This window comes from Pithys albifrons, chromosome 4 (assembly GCF_047495875.1).
Source record: "Pithys albifrons albifrons isolate INPA30051 chromosome 4, PitAlb_v1, whole genome shotgun sequence".
NCBI classification, from domain to species: Eukaryota; Metazoa; Chordata; class Aves; order Passeriformes; family Thamnophilidae; genus Pithys; species Pithys albifrons.
The window spans coordinates 30,962,760-30,984,191 of NC_092461.1; the positions used below are offsets into that span (position 1 = coordinate 30,962,760).

General features: G+C 43.0%; 1 protein-coding gene across 12 annotated transcripts in view; it reads left to right on the plus strand.

Moving 5' to 3' along the window:
- The window catches only part of PTK2 (protein tyrosine kinase 2), a 186,268-nt gene that overhangs the window by 108,366 nt on the left and 56,470 nt on the right, over window positions 1-21,432 (plus strand). For all 12 annotated transcript variants that reach the window (XM_071553777.1, XM_071553772.1, XM_071553775.1 and 9 more), the window contains 7 exons: window positions 4,352-4,431; window positions 5,501-5,563; window positions 9,127-9,181; window positions 12,962-13,102; window positions 13,818-13,895; window positions 14,394-14,501; window positions 16,031-16,148. In XM_071553777.1, coding sequence (XP_071409878.1) covers window positions 4,352-4,431; window positions 5,501-5,563; window positions 9,127-9,181; window positions 12,962-13,102; window positions 13,818-13,895; window positions 14,394-14,501; window positions 16,031-16,148 — 643 coding nt within the window. The remainder of the gene's footprint in view (window positions 1-4,351; window positions 4,432-5,500; window positions 5,564-9,126; window positions 9,182-12,961; window positions 13,103-13,817; window positions 13,896-14,393; window positions 14,502-16,030; window positions 16,149-21,432) is intronic.

Below are 21,432 nucleotides of genomic sequence, written 5' to 3' on the forward strand. Positions count from 1 at the left end.
TGGAGTTTTACCATTGTGTGTGTGTGCATATATAAATACAAAAAATATATATATGTACTCCTGAGCCTTCTTCAGGCACTGCACACTGTACATTGAATTTCCAAGCCATAAGTGAAGGTCTGCACATGCCACCCAGAGGGGCAGCCCTGCAGGTGTAACAGGATCCCAACCCTCACAGATCAGGGTTCACTCCTTTTTAAGGTCTGAATTTGTAGTAAACAGAAAAAAACTGGTAGGTTGTGTGAAATTTGTGAGAGCTCTATTTTTGTGTCTTTGTATGTATATAGGCTTTAGATTCTTGGGGTGGGACCTTTTTTGTCTGAAACAGACAAAAAATATTCTCATTTAATCACATTAACAACAACAATAATAATAATAAAAGTTATAATTGAGCAAACACAAAAGACTTCTAGGAACACTATTGAATTGCCTGTGGCAGTGCACTTAATTAGCATTAAATTATCTCTTGTATCTCTTCCACTTAATATTTGTTCAGGCTTTTTCCTTGGGAGGTTGTGCTGAACCTCTGAGAAAATCCTTATCTCACCTCTGCATGAGCATTAGTTCCTGCATTGATCTGATGCCATCTCAAAGAGAACAGTCAAGCAAAATTAAAGGTGATAAGAGATGTTCTCATTAGTATTCTGGGAGTAGAAATTGAATCTGCCTTTTTTTTTCACTTATTGAAATGTAAAGAGTGTGTGCAGGGAGGTTTCTGAAAAGGAATAAAATTAATTCCTTCCCTCAGTTTTTTAACTCTGCTGTCCACAGTAGGACCCTGCTCAGTCTGGGCCACTGGATTATGACCTTACAATCTCTTTGCATACCTTCTGAAATCTAAACACCAAAATAAGTAGGTGTATGTAATGTAAAATACTTTATTTTTCTTCCAAACTGATGTAGTGGGAGAGGGGCCTTCACATTCCCTTAGTCCTGAGTTGTGATCCTGCAGTTTGAGGGTCAGACTGAGGAAGGAACACATGGGTGGAATTTGTGAAGGCTCCCAAGCCAGGGGGCCAAGTGGTTGGTAATGTTGCTTGTTTATTTATGGAATAGCAGTTTCTTAAGGCTGGCAGTGTTCTGAAATCATGTTTGCATGGAACTGGAGATGTTCTTAAGCTGTTTAGTTTAACAAATGAAGTCCTGGAGTAGTGGGACCCACAGGACAATGAGCTGTGAGGAAAAGTGAACACGTGTTTGATCATGACACACTGGGCCTTAAATTAGCGTCGTTTCTGCAGGGGGACGTTTGACATGTCAGGGTTGAGAAAACACTTTTCTACAACCAGTTCTTTTTGGTGTCACTGCCCTGGGCCTGCTGGCCACGCTAGTTTGGATCCAGGTCAGAATCCTATTGGCCTTCTTGGCCACCTGGGCACACTGTTGGCTCCTGTTGAGCTTCCTGTCAATCAGTCAACCCATCAGGACTGAAATGTCCTGTTGAGGCAAAATTGTTGTGGTGACTCAAAAAACTGGAAGTGGAGTTAAAAAAGAAAGATGTTTAATTAACTGTAAGTGGTCTGGGCCATGGGGATCTGATCTGGGTGGGTGTAAGGCTGGCTGGGCAAGGCGTTGGGTGAGCTGTGTGTGCTCTGGGGGAGACGGGACTTGGGCTGCACAGGGAGGGAATTCTCAGAAAAAGGACGGAAGAATTTCTGGAAAATGAGTGTCCAGATGTGATGTGAACTGGTGGAGAATTTGCATCCTCTGATTTAATTATCTAAGTTATTAATTTTGCTATTTATAGACTCAATCAGCCTGGAAAAGACCTCAGATATCACTGAGTCCATCCCTTAACCCAGCCCTGCCAGGTCCAGCACTAAAGTGCCACATCCAGCCTTTTTTTGAACACTTCAGAGGTGGGGATTCCACCTTGCCTGGACTGTTTGCTCCAATGCCTGACCACCCTGTCAGTGAAGGCATTTTCCCTGATCTCCAGTTTAAACCTCCCCTGGTACAGCTTGAGGCCATCTCCTCTTGTCCTAATTTATCCATGGTGGTTTGTAAAATATTTAATAAATATGGATGTTCCATCCACTGGAGTAATGACTGTGTGCTTGGCGAACTTGAGACTCTGCACTAAGGGATCCTCATGGTTTGGAATGAAAATACAGAATCAAACCCTCCTGATTCGTGGAGATGCATCTCTCAGTTTGTATCACTCACAGCCACTGGAATTAGCAGACATATAATACATCTGTGGTTTGTGGTTGGCTTTTTGTTTTAACCTTCAGTCAGATAAACCTTTTTAAGCGTTAGCAGAAAAACTCAAAATGAAATCTGTCTCACATGAGAAGTTGTTTTTTGATTTTTTTTTAATTGTGAGCATAATGAAGAGGAGAGTTATGAATTTTGCATGTTTTGTATAATATAACCATGGGAATACAGAATTATATTTCCATATGTGTATACAAATAGCACAGTACATGGTGCTGGAGGACAATTATTCTCCTGTCTCATTAGTATTTGTAGGAATAGTATTAAGAAGAGTTCAAAGCTCATTGTTCTGCCATGCTGAGAATTCAAACGCAAGAAGATTTTTTTTCTCATCTTTCAGCCATTGTAGTAATTCATTTTCTCACTCTTGCACAGCTTATCATATTTCTTGTTTCACATCCTTCAGAAACAAAACTTTCCCTGCAGTTCAGAACAAGGAGGGTCTGAGGGATTTGTTGCCCTGGAGTGAGGGGCTGGGTCCAGCTGCCCCAGGAGCATTTTGGGGGATGGTGTGTTGGGGATGCTGCCCAGGGAGGAGCTCCAGCTGTTCAATCCAGCTGTTCAATCCACTGCTCTATTCCCTTCTCCTTTAAATCCTGGATTTCCTACCAGCAGTGGTTTGGAATAGTTTTTTCCCAACTCAAATCCTCATTTTGTGGAATGTGTTGTTGTCATGGTGTGTCATCTCTCTGATCTGCAAGTCAGTCCTGTGGATTTGTCTGATATTCCAGGGCTTTCTGCAGCTTCAGGATCTCACTTTGGAATCTCAGGAGCAGCTGTGATTCCATAGGATACCCTGAGCTGTTAAGGAAAAGCTGGACTTTGGAGGGATTTGTGCCTGGTAAAGGCACCAGTTGTGCTGAATTTGCAGAGTGAAGTTCCTCAGCACTGGCTCTGTCCTCTCTTACACTGGGGGTTTTGCTTTTAGTAGTTACTGCACAAATTAATTACTCCAGTGTGCTGAAAATATTACCTAAAAAGTAAGATTATGCCTGCATTGTTAGTAAACAAAACCAGTCCAGAACTCGTGGTGAATCTTCAGGGTATTTCCTGCTGTAGGTGGTGTCAATGTGGCTTCACTCTTGGTGGTTCAAGCAGAATTTCCAGCACGATCTGCACATTCTGCTCTTTTTAATTCTGTTTTTATTTCCCCTGTACCACCCACCTGTTTGTCAGTTTATTTGCATGATTAGGCCCAGCTGCAGAATAAAACCCCAGGATGGTTCCAGAGCACAACCTGAGTGCAGGTGGAACTCCTGCTCATCCTGCTGGGAACACTGGGATTGGATTCCATAAAACACGGATAATATTGGGAACACTGGGATTGGATTCCATGAAACTTGGATAATATTGGGAACACTGGGATTGGATTCCATGAAACACGGATAATATTGGGAACACTGGGATTGGATTCCATGAAACACGGATAATATTGGGAACACTGGGATTGGATTCCATGAAACACGGATAATATTGGGAACACTGGGATTGGATTCCATGAAACACGGATGATATTGGGAACACTGGGATTGGATTCCATGAAACACAGATGATATTGGGAACACTGGGATTGGATTCCATGAAACACGGATAATATTGGGAACACTGGGATTGGATTCCATGAAACATGGATAATATTGGGAACACTGGGATTGGGTTCCATAAAACACGGATAATATTGGGATCACTGGGATTGGATTCCATGAAACATGGATAATATTGGGAACACTGGGATTGGATTCCATAAAACACGGATGATATTGGGAACACTGGGATTGGATTCCATGAAACACGGATAATATTGGGAACACTGGGATTGGATTCCATAAAACATGGATAATATTGGGAACACTGGGATTGGGTTCCATGAAACACGGATAATATTGGGAACACTGGGATTGGATTCAATAAAACACAAATAATACTTATGTGGAAAAGGAATTTTTAAATCCATTTCTTTCCAAAGTTCTCCATTTGTGGAGAACACGAACACAACTTTTTTATCTTCATACACTGTAAATAGTCATTGCAATGATTCAGCTGTATTGGTTTTAAAGCAGTTTGGGGGGTGTTTATGTCTGTGTTGGGACTGGTGTGACCTTTGTGTGATTCCTTCCTGCTTCTTTTGCTGTAGGTGAAAAATGACTATATGTTAGAAATAGCAGATCAAGTGGACCAGGAAATTGCTTTGAAACTTGGTTGCCTTGAAATCCGGTAAGCTCATAATTTCATTTATTATTCAGCATCTTTCTGAAAGAATATATACATTAATTTTGAAACTGCTTGTAGTTAATCAATTTATACCCAGTAGAGTTGAGTAAAACATCATAAGATTTTTTTTTGCAGCAAAGTAATGTGAAGAAAAACTGAATAAGACTGTATTGTAACCAATTTCTAGTGATTTTCAAATTAACATTATTTTTAAATTTTAATTAATTGCATCTTGATACTGCGTTTTGGGTGAATTCTTCATCTGAATAATTCAAAGGCCTGTAAAGTACATTGAAGTATGCTCAGAAAAAAATTGCATCTGTGGTGTTATTTAGCAAATAGTCTTGTGATTCTGCATATATAAATCCTACAGCTAAAGAATGTAATTATAGATAAATGCTGCTACCTTTCCTCTCTGTATTTACTCCATTTTTAATGTGCTGTTTTGAAATGATTAAATCTTAAGGATCCATTTGGGTGTTTTTGATGTTCTTGTCAACTGTATAGACAGCTGGAAAATAAAGATAAATATATCAGATTAAGAGATCCTTGAGAGAGTTCCCAGCTTTGAAGTGCGTGTGTTGGGCTTTGCTAATTTATGGAGAATTGGAAGCCTGAAACATTTGCTTTGGTTCTGCTGATGTCTGGAACAGGGAGATCAGGCAAGAAGGAAAATTGATAAGAAATGAATGACAAATGTAAACTTGTTAGGAGATAATAAAGGTGCCCTTTGAACAGTGCTTTTCAAAATAAACCCAAAATTTAGGCTTCTGAAGTTTCCCGGGTACCACAGGAGAGAGAACCTGATGTCTTTGTTGCCAAGTTTTGCTGGTGGCAAAACAAAAGAGAACAAAAGTGCTTTGTGTGAGTGGGAACTTTCTGCACTGACAGAATCCTTGTGGCTCCTTCCAAACCTTGTAGTGAAATCATAGCCTTCTCTGTGGAGGAGAAGGTTCATGTTTCAGTTTGTTCTGGTTTCTGATGGTAAGTGAAAGATCTGACTGAGCTGGTGTTGTAGTTTTAGGCTGGATCATCCAGTAATTGTTGCTTTCACATCTTTTCCCAACTTCAGGAGATCCTACGGAGAGATGAGAGGCAATGCCTTGGAAAAGAAATCCAACTATGAAGTGTTAGAGTGAGTATTGTGTTCTGCCTTGGGGTTTGAACTCAAGAGCTTCTCTTCGTCAAGAACATGAAATTCACTTCAATAACAGAACACTTTTGTTGTGGTTTTCAATTCCATCAAGTGTGTTGAGATGCTTTAATGTAAGAAAACAATGATGGAACCCGTGAAGGTGTAAAAATAGGAAAAGCATCTTTAATTCTGATCCAGTCAAAGAGGTCTGGAGTTGTTTAAACTTGGTCTGTTGCTTAATTATGATTTTTAGCAATTTTGCTGATGCTTATGGTGTTCATCAACTCTAGTTCTGAGGTGATTTTGTTCCCAGATGTTTTCCTGTGCCCAGTTGAACTTCTCAGTTGTGACTCGTCAGTGGAAAAGTTTGACTTATTTGAAAATAGTTGTGGTGGTATTTTTTCTTGTTTGCCCATTTTGCATTTTCTGAGCTGTGACTTTGCAATTAGCAAGTCCATTATTTATCTGAGTATCACAAATTTTAAGGAGACCAAGAAGCATCCCTTTACTGAGAGTATTTTGGTTGCTCAATCATGGCTTCAGTTCAGACAAGCCAAAGTGCTTTAGAAGCTTCAGGGATTGAAAATCGGGTTTATTTGTATTTATATTGTGGAGTGAATGAGTTTCAGACAAACATGCACCAATTACGTGCTCCTCACTGCTAATTACCTTGGTGAAAAGATGCTGTTGTACAGTTTAACATAAAATGGGGGTAAAAGGTTGGTGTGCCATCCAAGGGTCTGTTTTTTAACCTTGCCAAGTTTCAGAGGTGTGAAATCAGAACATTTGGAGGTGGGAGATTAGATTTTACACCCCTTTGAACACATTCAGGAGCGGTTTTGAGGACACTGTGTGAATTGAATGGGTAAAGAGCACTCTGATGGGTTGGCTGCTCATTCCCAGAGGACCTGCTGTTTCTGTTGTGCTCCTCTATCTGTGCAGAATCTTTACAGATTTTATTTTATTTGTTTCCTAAGGACTTCAGATTTTTGTCTGTAGCACTAGTAGAAATCCTGGTTTTGAGAAGCAAGCTGTGATTTCTGTGGGATTTAGCTGGAGAGATGAAGGATCTCTGCCTGTCACCTTCAGGTGATGGATAATTCCAGCTAATAATGGCCTGCAAAAGTTGCACTTAATCGTACCACCTTAATGGCCCATAAAGGTTGAGTAATATTTATTGCTCAAATGAGGCTTTTTGTTTATTTTGGAGGGGGGTTGCTACTTTTAGTTCATCATGGGGCACTTAACCAGCTGAGGGCAAGTTTTCAATGGCCCTTTTTTTGCATGGGGTGTGATCGCTCCTGGCCTGGTTTGGTCAGATGTCTGTTTGATGGATATTTGGCTTTGATGAATATTTGGCTTTGATCAGATTGTCATACAAAACCAGATCTGGAGGGGAAATGGAAGATAAAATCAAACTGCTAAGTAGCCTTTAATAGTTGGGCCTTGGTGGAGTGAAGGAAGAATTCTCTGCTGATAAATATGAGGGCTGTTAACACAGACCAGGGATAATTACAACCACAGAAATGGGAGCTGAGGAAGGAACAGCTGCAGCCACAACGGTGAAAAGCACGTTAAAGTGTATTATGTTAATTTAATGTTACTTTGTTGCTGTAACTTCAACTGAGATGAAAAACACCAACAGATACAGATGTTGCCTAAAGCTGCTTATCATTACATGACAAGCAGAGCAGCATCTCTGTGTAGTTGGTCTTTTATTAATCCTGTTAGAGTTATACATAAAAAATGGGTTTACAGTGAAGCCCCCGGGAAGGCCGGAGTGGGTGAGGTTAAACACAGAGCAGTGTGGACCAGGATCTCCTTATCTCAGCCAGCTGTCTGAGCTGGGGTCTCCCTCTTGGCCATTTCACCCCCAGGCAGCACAGCTGGGGAGAGTGTGTAGGTTGTGTGTTTAAAACTGTCTGGGTGTTCCAATTTCCAGGTTTTATTCTCTTATTTGTAGGTATCCATAGGTTGCTGTGGGCCAGGGCATTCTGTGGTTCTGATGTGAAATTCTCCTCCAGGGAATAAATTTTGCAGTCTCAGCCAAACACTCTTTTATTAACAAATCTTAATTATTAAGAGTTGTGGTCTGTTGTGCTCTGCATAAGAGTTTCTTCTCAATTTGTTGCACTCAGATCTGTACAAAATGCTACTCTACTGCCTGTTTTAGTCGTGGATCACATGGATTGTCACAGGCAGGTGCTGCAGGAGTGCTCAGGGGCATGGAGGGGCTGCATTCCCCAAACACCACCTCTCTCTCCCTCATGCCTCATGTTCCACTAATACATTCCTTGTCAAAATGTCTTTGCATGTTATTGAGATGGTAATAGTGTGTGAGCTTCATGTTAAGTGTGTGGGGTGATAAAACTGCACGTCATTTGCATTTGAGAAGAAATGCATCAAAGGGCTGAGCATTTATGGAAGTTTATAATCTTGCAGCTCAGTGTCAGTGCCCAGATCCACACTCTGCCCTCTTGCTGAGGGTGTCTGGGGTATGAAATTTTGTGCTGGTGTCTTCAGAGAGCTTTAAAAACACCCTGCTCTGCTCTCTTTTTATATTGGCTTTAGTGTTGGCTTTGTTCTTGTGTAAATAGGTAGCAGTAAATAAATCTCTGCTCGCTAACAGGCTGTTCCTTTCTCTGCCAAATGTAAGAATTCCAGATGTATTCCTGTGTGTTTTCATGGAAAGCTTGCTTTCCTCCCTGTTCCAGAAGCAGATAAGTGTTTGAAAGAGGTGGTAACCTCTTCAATTTAAAGGAAAAAAGTCAACAACACCTTTGAGAGGCAAAGGATGTCACTTATTTCCCTATTTACACGTCTTTTCTCTTAGTTTTTCTTTCCTTACATGCAGATTTTTTGCTAATAGTGCAGTTCACAGACACACCAACATTCCACCTGCAGCCTCTCAGGCAGTTGTTGGAGCTGATGTTTGATTGTGGCACAAACACACCTTAGACAGAAACTGCCCTGCACATCAGAGCCACACAGAGATTTATTTAATGGCTCTGGTCTTTCTCTAAGTGTAAAAGTGAGATTGGTGTAATTCAGTTTGCAGCATTCGAGTTCACAGGCAGAATTAGGGTTTGTGTCTCCTACTCTGTTCTAGCAGAGGTTAATCAGTTTTCCATTTTCATGTTCCCTTCTCACCTGACTAAATGCTGTAAGAGTGGTTTTGCAATATTCCTTAAATTTCTGAAACATTTGCAAAGAATTGTTTTTATTCTCAAAACTCCTCTGTGCCCAAGCCAACATTTCCAGTGACAGATTTTCCACGCAGGCACCTGTTTAACTGCAATATCCTTTTGGGTTTAAACCAGGAGCTGCTGCTCTCCCACATTGGCTGTGGGCAGAGTATTAATGGTGCTGTTTGTGTTGCTCTGAGATTGTCAAGGACCTCACTGTGAGAGTAATTTTATCATATTACAATAATAACTGTAGTGTATGTGCCAGTTAAAAACCCAAACAAACAGCAAGCAGACCCAAAACACCACCCTGAGGAAGAGCAATATAGCACTGCCCAATGTTTTTGATATTAATGCTGTGTGTATTGTTTTTTTCAGGAAAGATGTTGGTTTGAGACGTTTTTTCCCGAAGAGTTTGCTTGACTCGGTGAAGGTAAGTACAGTTCCAGTCAATCCTGTACTACTTGAAAATGTCAGAAATCTGGAAATTGTGCTGTCATTTTCACTGTATAGTCCTGAGGGAATTGCTGTGCAGTTTTTCCTGGTGAAAAAGCGTCCCAGCTGTGGGATGGGTGGGATGTCATTCCCAGGAATAACCCAGCTGTGCAGGACTGGGATGGCAGGGATTCATTACCGTGGCCTTGCTGAGCACTGAGAAACAAACTGTTGGGGTCAGAGAGCCAGAACAAGCCCTTGGAGCCTCATGTGTCAAATAACTTTTTGGTTTCCTTCCCTAAAAGAAAGGTGAGACTTGTGGAGAAAGAGGAAGGGGACATGGAGGAAAAAAGCCTATTTTATGGCAGTTTGATGTCTGCCTTCCTTGCTGGAGGAGACTCCATCCAGCTCTTTCAGGGGAGATTTCCAGTCATTTCTGCTTATGCTAATCCTGGTTAAGGCTATAAAAATGACTTTGGTCTCACTCCCATTGAAGTCCATGTGTTCTCAGAGTAAAAAATGCAAATTTTTCTCAACATGTGTTGAAAAGAGGGATTAGGAATGGTCACCGAGTACTTCACAGGCACAGCCACCTCGATAGGAATATCTTACTCTTCACACATGAAAGTATAAATCATAAATTGGTGTTTTGGAGCTGGGGTTGGTAAGCAGTGTTGCTTCAGAGGAATAATAGAATTCAACTTCAGATTTGCATTGTGATTGAAATGAGTAAATAGAAAAGGTCTGTCATGACAGGGTTTTGTTTCGAAAGACTTTTGAAAATCAGGAGCTAATGAAGTCAAGTGGATTTAAGTAATCCCTCTGCATTTTAATTTAAGTAATTATCTGAAACTGTTCTCTGCTAGCAGGAGAAATTATGGTGAAAGGCTCCAGACGTAGAAATATGAATAACTGTCTCAAAAATGGTTTTGTGGAGCCAGAAAACTGAGCAACCAAGAAACCTGCTCTTTAGAAATCCTGAAAGGGGGAGAACAGCAGAAAGAATCAGCAAGAACTGCCAGAAGGTGAAGCTGACTGGAACTTTGCAAAGGCATGAAAAAATTGTTGTATGTATGAAGAGGAAAAACAAGGGAAGGAAAAGTGGCTCTGCTTTTTAGTGAAAATTAAATCCCTGTTTAAAATAGTCTGGGCTTTGTCCAAGTTCTTAAATGACTCTGGTGGAGACCAGTGATTTTGAACTGGCAGGCAAAGGAGGGCTCCTGATGGCCATGAAATGTAAAGTTACTTGTTTCTCTTGGTTCTTCTGCCTTGCACAAATGCAGAGAGGGAAAAAGTGGTTCTTAGACAAGCTTTTAAGAGCAAGTTTTTGGTGCATTTCCCTTGAAGGTGCCACTTGCAGATATTTCTCATGGATGCCTCCCTTCTGTTACGGAGGAGGTGCTTTTGGGGGCTGTTCAGCCTGAGGAAGGGAAACTCTGGGGAGACCTGAGAGTCCCTCCCAGTGTCTGGAGGGCCTTCAGGAGAGCTGGAGAGGCACTTGGGACAAGTAACAGGACAAGGGGAATGGCTTTAAGCTGAAGGAGGTCAGGTTTAGATCGGATACCAGGAAGAAATTCTTGCCTGTGAGGATGGTGAGGCCCTGGCACAGGTTGCCCAGAGAAGCTGTGGCTGCCTCAGCCGTGGATGTGCCCAAAGCCAGGCTGGATGGGGCTTTGAGCAACCTGGCACAGTGGGAGGTGTCTCTGCCCATGCCAAGGGTGGAACCAGGTGGTTTTTTAGGTCCTTTCCAACCCAAACCAGCCTGGCTCTCACTGACTTTCCATCTTTCCGCCTTACTAATGATCTCAGCATCAGAGTGAGGAATAATTCTTGGTGGACTGAAAAAAGCCAGATAACACATGTCAGTGTTTGTGGCAGTAAAGGTGGTGCTGGAAAAGGGTTCAGGAAAACAAGCCATGGCCAGAGTAAAGGATCTTTAAGTAACTGAGGGGCTGAAATACTTCGGAGAACTTGAGCTGGCAGTTTATTTTTTTGTTTTGTAGTGCCTTGCTCCTGGTATTTGCCAGGTAATAGGGTAAGGCTGAGGTTTTGCAGTTCCCTTCTCTGTAAAAATGATGGTAACAGGAAGGTGCAGTGTGGGATGTGCTGAGTCCCAGCACAGTGTGAGGCAGCTCTGGGAGCAGCAGGGAGGATTCCTGGGAGCAGTGGGGAGGTTTCCTGGATATATAGCAGGGAAGTTTCCTGGGTACAGCAGGGAGGTTTCCTGGGTACAGCAGGGAGGTTTCCTGGGTACAGCAGGGAAGTTTCCTGGATGTACAGCAGGGAGGTTTCCTGGATATACAGCAGGGAGGTTTCCTGGATGTACAGCAGGGAGGTTTCCTCATGCTCTCTTACCCCACCCAGCTCTCTGCAGCCTCACCAGAGTGATGACCACCTCCTACTTGGTAAAAGATCTGCTAAATTGACACAATCCTTTGAAATTACTCCAAAGTGTCATATTTCTTTGTTAACTTCCCAACATAGTATGTGCAGAGATGAGGGGTTTTTTTCAACCTATATATGCATTGTTGCAAAATGATCCTTTTGGATGAGAATCTGCAACACCTTTGGATCACTGCTGCTGGAGTCACTACTTCTGAACACTCCTTGTGAAAAATTCTGGCTATTTTGGCTTCTGAATGCTCTGTAGAGGCTTGTTAAAAATGAGTGTTTGATTGGCTGGAGGTGCTGAGAAAAGGGGGTTAATATTTGTGTCATACCTGGAGCTGTTAATGAGCAAAGTGACAGAATAAAAGTTTTCCTGCTGTACAGTGGGAATTCAGGTGTTTGGAACAGTGGGAATTGCTGTCTGATCCTTGGCACAGTGCAAAGAGGAGCTGGTTTTGCTGCTCTCACTGTTGTTAGTTGGGAGCTGTATTAGGAATGGTACTAAGGGATTTTTAAGCCTTCAGTCACTTTGGGCAGATGTTTTTATTCAGGATTCTTGATTCACTTTGGGGGAATGTTAGAGATTGCTTACTTTCATGAGTGCATCTTTTCCAGGGGTTATACATCATACACAGACAGGTACTTCACTTTGCATAAGTCTTAGTTTGGCTATCATTTTTTAAGTGTAGTTCTTGTACCTTCCTCATGCTTTCCTTTTCAGGATGTGTAATCAGGTGTCTTGCTCTGTCCCAGGTGTTGAGAGGATGCCCTAAGTGGTTATTATACCCTGAAAACAGTCAGTAAAATTACATGCAATATAGTTAAAATAGTTAATCTACATATTTCTTTTACTTTTTACATTTCACTTCCTATTTAAATTTCCCCTTTTTATCTGGAAGTTGTTTTGTTTATTATCAGACTGAAGGAATCCACTGTGTAATGGATAGTCTTGAGTTATTGTGTGCAGAGATTAAGGTACAGCTGGCTGGTTGTTACCAGGTAAGACAGAGGATGGTGATTGAGGGTTAAAACCTTGTATGAAGGTATAAATGGCTGTGGTTTTATATTGGCACTCAGTTCAGAAGTTGGGAGAAATGAGGAATCTAAAATATTCCTGGAAAGGTTAACATGTCTTTTATTATAACTTACTTAAAACATTATTAGTTAGATACCCCTCTGTAATAGAGCAGAAATAATTTTAATCCTAAGCAGAAGCTGAAAGGCAGAACTGTTACTTACATTTTGAAACTTCTTTTTTAGGTGTGTGTTGAGAACTGTCTGCTTTTCATGGATAAAGACACTGTTAGTGCTACTAAGTGACCATAACGCTTAAAATGCCTCTCACTTATGAGATACAAAATAATTGTTCTCCAAATACTTCCATTCCCAGGCCAAAACACTACGGAAATTAATCCAGCAAACCTTTCGACAGTTTGCCAACCTCAACAGGGAAGAAAGCATTTTGAAATTCTTTGAGATCCTTTCTCCAGTGTACAGATTTGACAAGGAATGCTTCAAATGTGCTCTGGGTGTAAGTAGAGCAGTGTCACAGTCACACAGGACGTGCTGCAGTTACAAGTTAATTGCTTTGCTTAGTTCTGCAGTAATTGTTTGCTTCGTTCTTGTTTTGATGCAGAATCAATTGGATTTCATTAACAACAAAATACATTTATTAATTTTATTTACAACTTTCTCCGGTAACTGCTTTAAAATAAAAATCATTAGTAGGGTAAGAATTGTATGCCTTTAAATATTTTTATTGGTGCTTTGCTTGTGAAAGTCAAGCAGTTTTTAGTGAGGAAATGAGACTTCTCAGCTGCTTCTGTTTGTAGATTTTCCTCTATTGCCTGTTATTCTCTGCCCATTTCAAACAAATTTTGAGGCAGGGCTGTGAGTCTGCAAGTTATGAAAATGAACACTCAAGTAGAAATTCGAACTTGAACATCCATGGCCATGAGAAGAGGAAATACAGGAAATCCGTAGTTCTCATGTGGACCCAAGATAAAACCCATGGAAATGCATTTTGGGTGGCAGAGATCCCCAGGAAACCAGTCATGGGAGTTCTGCCACTTACAGAATTACTTGATTTTAATATATTATTTCTAGAATGTTTGACTGCTTTGAAAGCTTCTAGATGTTAATTACTGAAACCTGTAGCTGTAACAATGGAGGATGGGTGGTTTTTCTTGGCAAAGTGGTGTCTTTATATTGAACTTTTTCCCTGTGTTTCTCCTTTGGTCCTGAAGTCAAGCTGGATTATTTCAGTGGAACTGGCAATTGGCCCAGAAGAAGGAATCAGTTACCTGACAGACAAGGGTGCCAATGTAAGTGTGATGCTCCTGGGGTGGGTTTGTCTCAGTTATGTCGTGACAACCATGACCTGCTGCTCCTTGGGTGGGTTTGTCTCAGTTATGTCGTGACAGCCACGACCTGCTGTCACTGAATGTCACCCCAAGTGAAAGGACAAGTGTGGTCTCTGTTTGGGGTGCTGAGTGTGTTCTGAGCACATGTGGCTCCATGTGGTTTTCCCGTGGAGTTTCTCCCTCAACATCCCAGAGGTTGTTCTTTCCACATTGCCTGGAGCTGCTCAACAGTGACCTCTGTGGGCACACAGTGCTGGATTCGTTTTCCAGGGCTGTGGATGTTTGTGTGTGTTCTTATCTGATGATAATGGAACTGTAGGAGGAACCAGAAGAGCAGATTCCACAGGTGTAGTCTGGAGATCAAAGTCTCCTTGTGCTTTTGCAACATCTAGAATAAAGACAGCGTATTTTGCTCTAATTTTGATTTTTTCCCCCACTTTTTTTGTTGTTTTTCTGCAGCCAACTCATCTAGCAGACTTCAATCAAGTGCAAACCATTCAGTATTCCAACAGTGAGGACAAGGACAGGAAAGGGATGTTGCAGCTCAAGATAGCAGGTGCACCTGAGGTGTGTTACTGGCAGTTGTGATAAACTTCCTACTCACTTTGGTTTTCCTGGGAAGGGGAGGAGATTTGGGTGCTCCCAATGGGAATATTCTGCATATTGTACTTTTGCTCTGGGTTTGGTTTTAAAATGCATGCAGAGTTCAAGTTCTGGGTTTTGTGTCTGGTGCTTGTAGGCTTTGATATTTGTAGAAGAATTATATACTGTATTAATAATATAAAAATATGACCTCTCAAGTTCAGTTTAATAACTGTGTGTGATACTGTATCCTAAAGAGGAAACTGAGCAATTTCACTCTTGTGAGTAGAGAAAATACGAAAGAGGGAACAATAGTTCTCTGATACTTTGTGGAGGCAGTGCTGAAGGTGGAATCAAATCTTTTCCTTGGTCCAGTGCAGCAGAAAACAGTCACTGTGGGAGAGGAGGAACGAGGGCAGTGCTCACATCTGTGCAGAGGATGGGGAATGTTGGTGGGATTATAACTGAGAGCTTGTCTGTATGTCTGTCATCTCTTTCTCCGCTGTCCATCTTTTATTTTTTATTATTATTTTTATCTTTTTTCAAATTAGGAAGGGTTGTTTTTAGGCACAGAATAAACAGTCGTAAAAACAGACACCACCTGTAAGAGCTTTAAGGAATAAGCAGTTTCTTCAGAATTCGAGTTAGCGATGTTATATTGGGCAGGGCTTGACTGAGAGTTCAGCCAAAAAGACACATCCTAAGCCCAAATTACTGTTTGGGTGGGAGCTTTTGAGCCTCCTGCTGTTCCTCTGCTCCATGGCAGGGAGGGCAGAGCTGCTCCACCGCAGGGAGAGCAGAGCTGCTCCATGGCAGGGAAGGCAGAGCCGCTCCATGGCAGGGAGGGCAGAGCTGCTCCATGGCAGGGAGGGCAAAGCTGCTCCACGGCAGGGAGGGCAGAGCTGCTCCATGGCAGGGAAGGCAGAGCTGCTCCATGGCAGGGAGGGCAGAGGTGCTCCATGGCAGAAAAGGCAGAGCTGCTCCATGGCGGGGAGGGCAGAGGTGCTCCATGGCAGGGAAGGCAGAGCTGCTCCATGGCAGGGAGGGCAGAGGTGCTCCATGGCAGGGAAGGCAGAGGTGCTCCATGGCAGGGAGGGCAGAGCTGCTCCAGTGCAGGGAGGGCAGAGCTGCTCCAGTGCAGGGAGGACAGAGCTGCTCCAGTGCAGGGAGGACAGAGCTGCTCCAGTGCAGGGAGGGCAGAGCTGCTCCATGGCAGGGAGGGCAGAGCTGCTCCATGGCAGGGAAGGCAGAGGTGCTCCATGGCAGGGAGGGCAGAGCTGCTCCAGTGCAGGGAGGGCAGAGCTGCTCCAGTGCAGGGAGGGCAGAGCTGCTCCATGGCAGGGAGGGCAGAGCTGCTCCATGGCAGGGAAGGCAAAGCCCTCCCTGGTGGTTCTGTGCTGCCCCAGCTCGCTGTTTACTCCCTGTGAGTACTGCTGCAAAGCCACAGCTGTTGTGCCCCGTGCTGGCAGCCCCAATAATCCCTCTTTGTTGGTGCCTTGTTTTCTCCCCTGTAGCCTCTGACAGTGACAGCACCATCCTTAACCATTGCAGAGAACATGGCAGACCTGATCGACGGCTACTGCCGGCTGGTGAACGGAGCCACGCAGTCCTTCATCATCCGGCCTCAGAAAGGTAAGCACGGGCTCCTCCTGCTTGGTCTGCACTCACATCTACTCACAGATTGTTTCACATTTCAGTAGGAGACACAAGGTAGCAGCAAAACCCTCCTTGGAGGCTCTTTCCTTTCAGGGAGGAGCCATGAAGGTATTTTTGTGCTGATGGTAAATGTCACTCCATCAAAAATTACTTAATGGCTGATAATTTTGAGTAGTTTCCATTAATCACTGCTTTACAGTAACTTAGACTTAAGTAGCAGGAGTAAATTATAGTTAAAGGCACTCCTAACAAGGATGTGTTATCCAATTCCCTGATACACAAGTGGAAACTCGGAGAGGTTGGTTGGAATGTGTTTGGATAAGGCTCTGAGCAGTGGTGATCTTCTGAATTTCTGCATTCCTCCTGGATACTCAAAACATCTCTGTTTAAAACATAACAATGTTAAGAGAAGTCTCACGAGTTTCTCTCATAAATTAGAACTAAAGCAGAGATGCATTTTGCAGTGTCAGTTCAGTTTTTGTAGCAACTCAAGCTGAAAGAAGTGAGATGAGGGTGCAGGTACACCTGCCTTTAAAGGGAGAATTTTAATTAATTTTATTACAGATTTTACTAATATCAGCAAGCATTAATTAGGGAAAAACATCCAGACAGAGCTGCTTAAGAATGCAGTTTCCTGTCCTCATGTGCTTATCTTTATGTATGGAAATACATCCAACTTTTCTGCTTTCTAAAACCATGAACTGTTTCCCCTGTTTGTAATACAGGAAGGTACACAAACTGTCCCAGCATCTCTCCAATCTGAAACTGAGTATCTTTTTAGCCCCTTTCTTGCTTTTTTTCTGTGATAGATTTTCCCTCATCTGTAGTTACTCAAATGTTCATTGTTCACACAGTTCAGATTTCCCCCAGGTCCACCTGTACCGTCCTGGCTGTGCATGGCACACAAAATACCAGACTGAAATTTAGTCATTCAGTAATAAAGAAATATGATTGTAGAGTGTTAGATGTTTTGACACCACTTAGTAATATTCAGATTATTCTTAAAAGTGCGTATTTGTTTGGTATTTCTGAGCCTTAGTGTGTGTGACTGACCTTTGGCTCCAACACAAGCAGCTTTGTTGTAACTTACTTAGTTGTGCAGCCTCATCTGCATACAAATGAAAATATTTCCTCAGCACAAACTCAGCTTTCCAAGCCAACCTGGTGCACAGCTCAGTGATGATGGAGCATTTGTCCCAAATTTTGACACCAAAATGATAAGCTGGCAGCATGACCATGTTAGTTTCTTGTTCTAAAAATAAAGCAGGCATCACAAACCAAGGTTTTTGTTGTGCTACACTGGTCTGTACCTGTGAACAGTTGTCTTTTGTGCCTCTTCCTTTCTGGAAAATCGTGGTTTGGAGTTTGTTGAGTTTGTTGCAGTCCTTATTACTCCATCCCAAAGTTTTCCTGCTCATACCAGTGCATTGGCTGTTTTTCAGCCTGAACTGTGGTAGCCACTCTTGAGCTTTTCAGACTTTTTCACATCCTGACACGTTACCTCTGCCTTGGTCTCAGTCACACTGAATTACTGGGTAGCTCTGGCTGTCTCAGCTCTTCCTTTTGGGACACATATAGGCTGTGGCCAGTTCTTGCCACTTCACACTGGTGGTGTTTCAGAACTCTGGTCCCTTCACTCTGCATTTCCAGTCCTATCACTGGCCTTTCTTTTCTTACCCGTTCTTGCTCAAGGAAGAGAGCAGTTCCCAGTGCAAATCTCCACGGGATTTTCCCTGTCCTTGGGGCACTGAGCAGCTGCCAGCTCATGTACCCAGCAGGGCATAAGGATCCTGAATTGCTGCTGTTGTAATTGCCAATAAAAATTGACACCCTTTCTTTGCACTTTTTCTCTCTGATTTGTCTTGCTCTGACCTGACTTGCTTTTCATCAGCTCTTACATCTCCTACACTCACCAAACTCTGAAGGGCAGTGTCTCTGATTTTCCTGGGCCTTGCACTGAGGTTTGTTGGCAGGCAGGAATGCAGAATAAATCCATGCACTTAGTGTTGTGTGTTTATTAGAGTGACATTCTGATAATGTGGCGTTTTAACACAGAGCAGACGAGCAGTGTCTGAGTTACAGGAGCATCAAGTAGTGCTTGGGGAATACTCCTCTTTATGTATCCATGAAGAGAACCCCTCTGGTTAAAAGAAATTGGGGGTTTCTTTTGTCTGAGGTTTCTCTTTTTGAAGTTCATAGCAATACTCAGCATATTAATTAAACATTTCATAGGAGAGCTGTCCCCACCACGATCTGCACGCCCAGATCCCTCCCACAGAGAGCAGTGATTGTGATGTAGCAACTCTTGATCCAAGAGATGTGTTTTATCCCTTCTTTGAGCTTTCCCAGCCCCTCTTTGTTGTAAATTGGCGTGTTTATTGCAAGTCTCCTCTCCTTGATTACTAACAGAGCCTGTTTTTGTGATGTCTCTCTTGCTCTCCATTAATGATCCAGTTTCTCTTACTTTGGTGAGAGCATGGAAGTGTTTACGACCTGGACAGCATTTGGCATTTTTCCATTCTGATGGTTTTATTTGTCATAAATATTTTAATATACAAGTCCCTTTAGACCAATGTGGAAACTTCACATTTAATATTTTTGTTTCCAGTATCACACTTAACTCTTACAGGTAAAGAGCATAAATGAAAAAACTCATAAAAAGTTGAACTGGTACAAACTTCATTTTAGGAGGTGTTTAGCCTGGAGAAGGTCAGGGGGGACCTTTTTGCTCCCTACAATTCCCTAAGAGGAGGTTGTAGCCAGGTGGGGGTTGGTCTCTTCTCCCAGGTAACAAGTAACAGGACAAGAGCAAACAACCTCAGCTTGCTCCAGATGGGTTTTTAGTTGGATACTGGGACAAATTTCTGCACTGAAAGGGTGGCCAGGCATTGGAACAGGCTGGCCTGGGAAGTGGTGGAATCACCATCCATGGAAGTGTTCAGAAATACCAAAATTAAAGAGTCCCAGAAGTTCTCCATGTTAGTGTGTCCTGTTTTCACCCAGGTTACCCATGAGCATCATTTTCATTTTAATGGAATGGCAGTTCACGTTCTTGGGATTCTCTCTGGCAAGTTTAGCCCCTCACTGGTTTTGCTTTCCCAGTCATTTCAGCCAGGTGGGCACAGCTGGCACTGTGGTACATGGAAACATTTGAGGGTTGTGTTCACATCTCCTGGAGCCCCACTTGCCACAGTGGTGGAAGGTGCTGCTAAGGTTTTGGTGGCCATGGGGCTGCTGGGGTGGCCACTGTGGGACCAGATCAGAGGCTGTCCTGTCCCAGCTGCCTCCACACCATTCCCCCATTGCCTCTGTGACACCCAGACTTGATAATCACCATTAAAATACACATTCATCAGTCATTCTTTACAACTGTCACTTCATCAACAGAAATTCCCAACACAGAATGACAGAATGGTTTGGGTTGGAAGGGACCTTAAAAGACCATCTTGTTCCAGCCCCTCTGCCATGGGACACCTTCCTCTGGACCAGGCTGTTGAAAGCCCTGGCCTGGAACGTTTCCAGGGGTCAAAATCTGAAGTATCACCATCATAAAAGCAAAAAAAAGCACAGTTAAGTAGACAGTAAAAACCTCTTTTTGTCCCATGGCCACTTCCCAGGGACACACTCACAACACTGACATCCAGGCTCCCTGGATACTGCACTCCCTGCTGTTCACCAGCCTGACTTCTGGCCAAAACCTCCTTCAGTTATTCCTGAAGCCCCACAAAAGGTGGATTAGTCCTGGCTGCAGCCTCAGCTGGTTGCTCCCTCCTCCTCCTCAACAGGGCAGGGGGAGAGGCTGGAATAAGATCCATGGGTTGAGATGAAGGCAGGAGGTGACAACATGGGCACAACAGCTTTGCCTGGAGCCCTCCCCTGTTGCAGTGGGGCCATGGGACAGCCCTGGATTCCCCTCAGAGTGGAAACATCTGTGTGGACACCCCAGCACAATCCTGCATATCCCACTTTTTTTTAATGGAATACAGAATTGGGCCAAATGTTGTGGGTTTCAACTTGTGAAAAACAACATATGCCTTTTCTGGGATGCTGTTAGTAGGGAGTTTTGACCTCAGACCTGTGGGGGTCCTAATGAATATTGGGGCTTAAAGCTGTCAAAGGATGGCACCACGTGGGAGCTGGTGCCAGCAGTGAGCAGTGTGTACCCAGGAGCACATGGGTGTCTGTAAGATCAGGAGTTCCATGTGAAAGTTTTAATTTTCTTCAGTGAAAGAAGAGGCAAAGAATCTATCATAGACTAGTTTGAGTTTGCTGATACTGTTAAGAATCCGCTCATTCCACCCCTGCTGCCCTGACAGGGACAGCTCCCACCAGCCCAGGCTGCCCCATCCCTGCATTCCTCTCGGAGCACTCCAGGTGCTCCTTTCTTCTTCCCACGTTTTCCACATCTCCCAGCCCCATCAACCCACAGGACAAGGGGCCAGGGGCACAAACCCAGTTCTACGCCATGGAATTCGGGGAGGGACAGTGAAAAGGAACATGCAGAGATGGAACAGTTTTGGTTATGTTGGACCCATGTGTGGTGCTCATTTAACTTGGGTCAGAGTCTCTGCTTTTCTCTGTCCATCCTCATCTTTTCTTCACAGTTTTCCAGACAACTTCAGTTCCTTTTCTTCAACTCCTTTACCTTTCCCTCAATCCCTTTCATCATCCTCACACTCCAGCTGTGTGCACATCATGCTGCTACTCAACTCCCTACATAAGGCCACTCCTGTTCATACTTTCCTTATCACACAAAACATGTAGAAAGGATTTGTGATTACAATGGAATCAAAATTTTATTTTGTGACAATTTATTATGTTTTATTATGATCCTTGCTTTGCATTTTGCTGTAAGTGGAATGGAGACTTGCAGGAACAGAATGAGATTCTCTTTGTTAAGGAAATTTAATACCACCCTGGAAAGTTTGGTTGTCTCTTTGTCCCCCTTAGATCCTCTTTGATCGGTAGTATTTGACTGCAGGACACACCAGCAATTGCCACCTGTGGTATTTCTCACTTTCTTAAGAGGCTGGAGGAGGGAGAAACAGTGTGATGTGATCTGAGGGCAGTACCTTGAACACATGAAGCATTGTGGCCCTGCAAGTATTATGAAATAATTCTTTCAAGTTTAATGAAATCATTCACAGATCTTTCTGAAGTCTCCAAATGTGATACTCCAAACACACAAACAAAAAGCCCTAGAGGAAATTAAAATTCCATCTTCAGAATGCAGTTTGAATACTGTGCAGTTAATATGCAA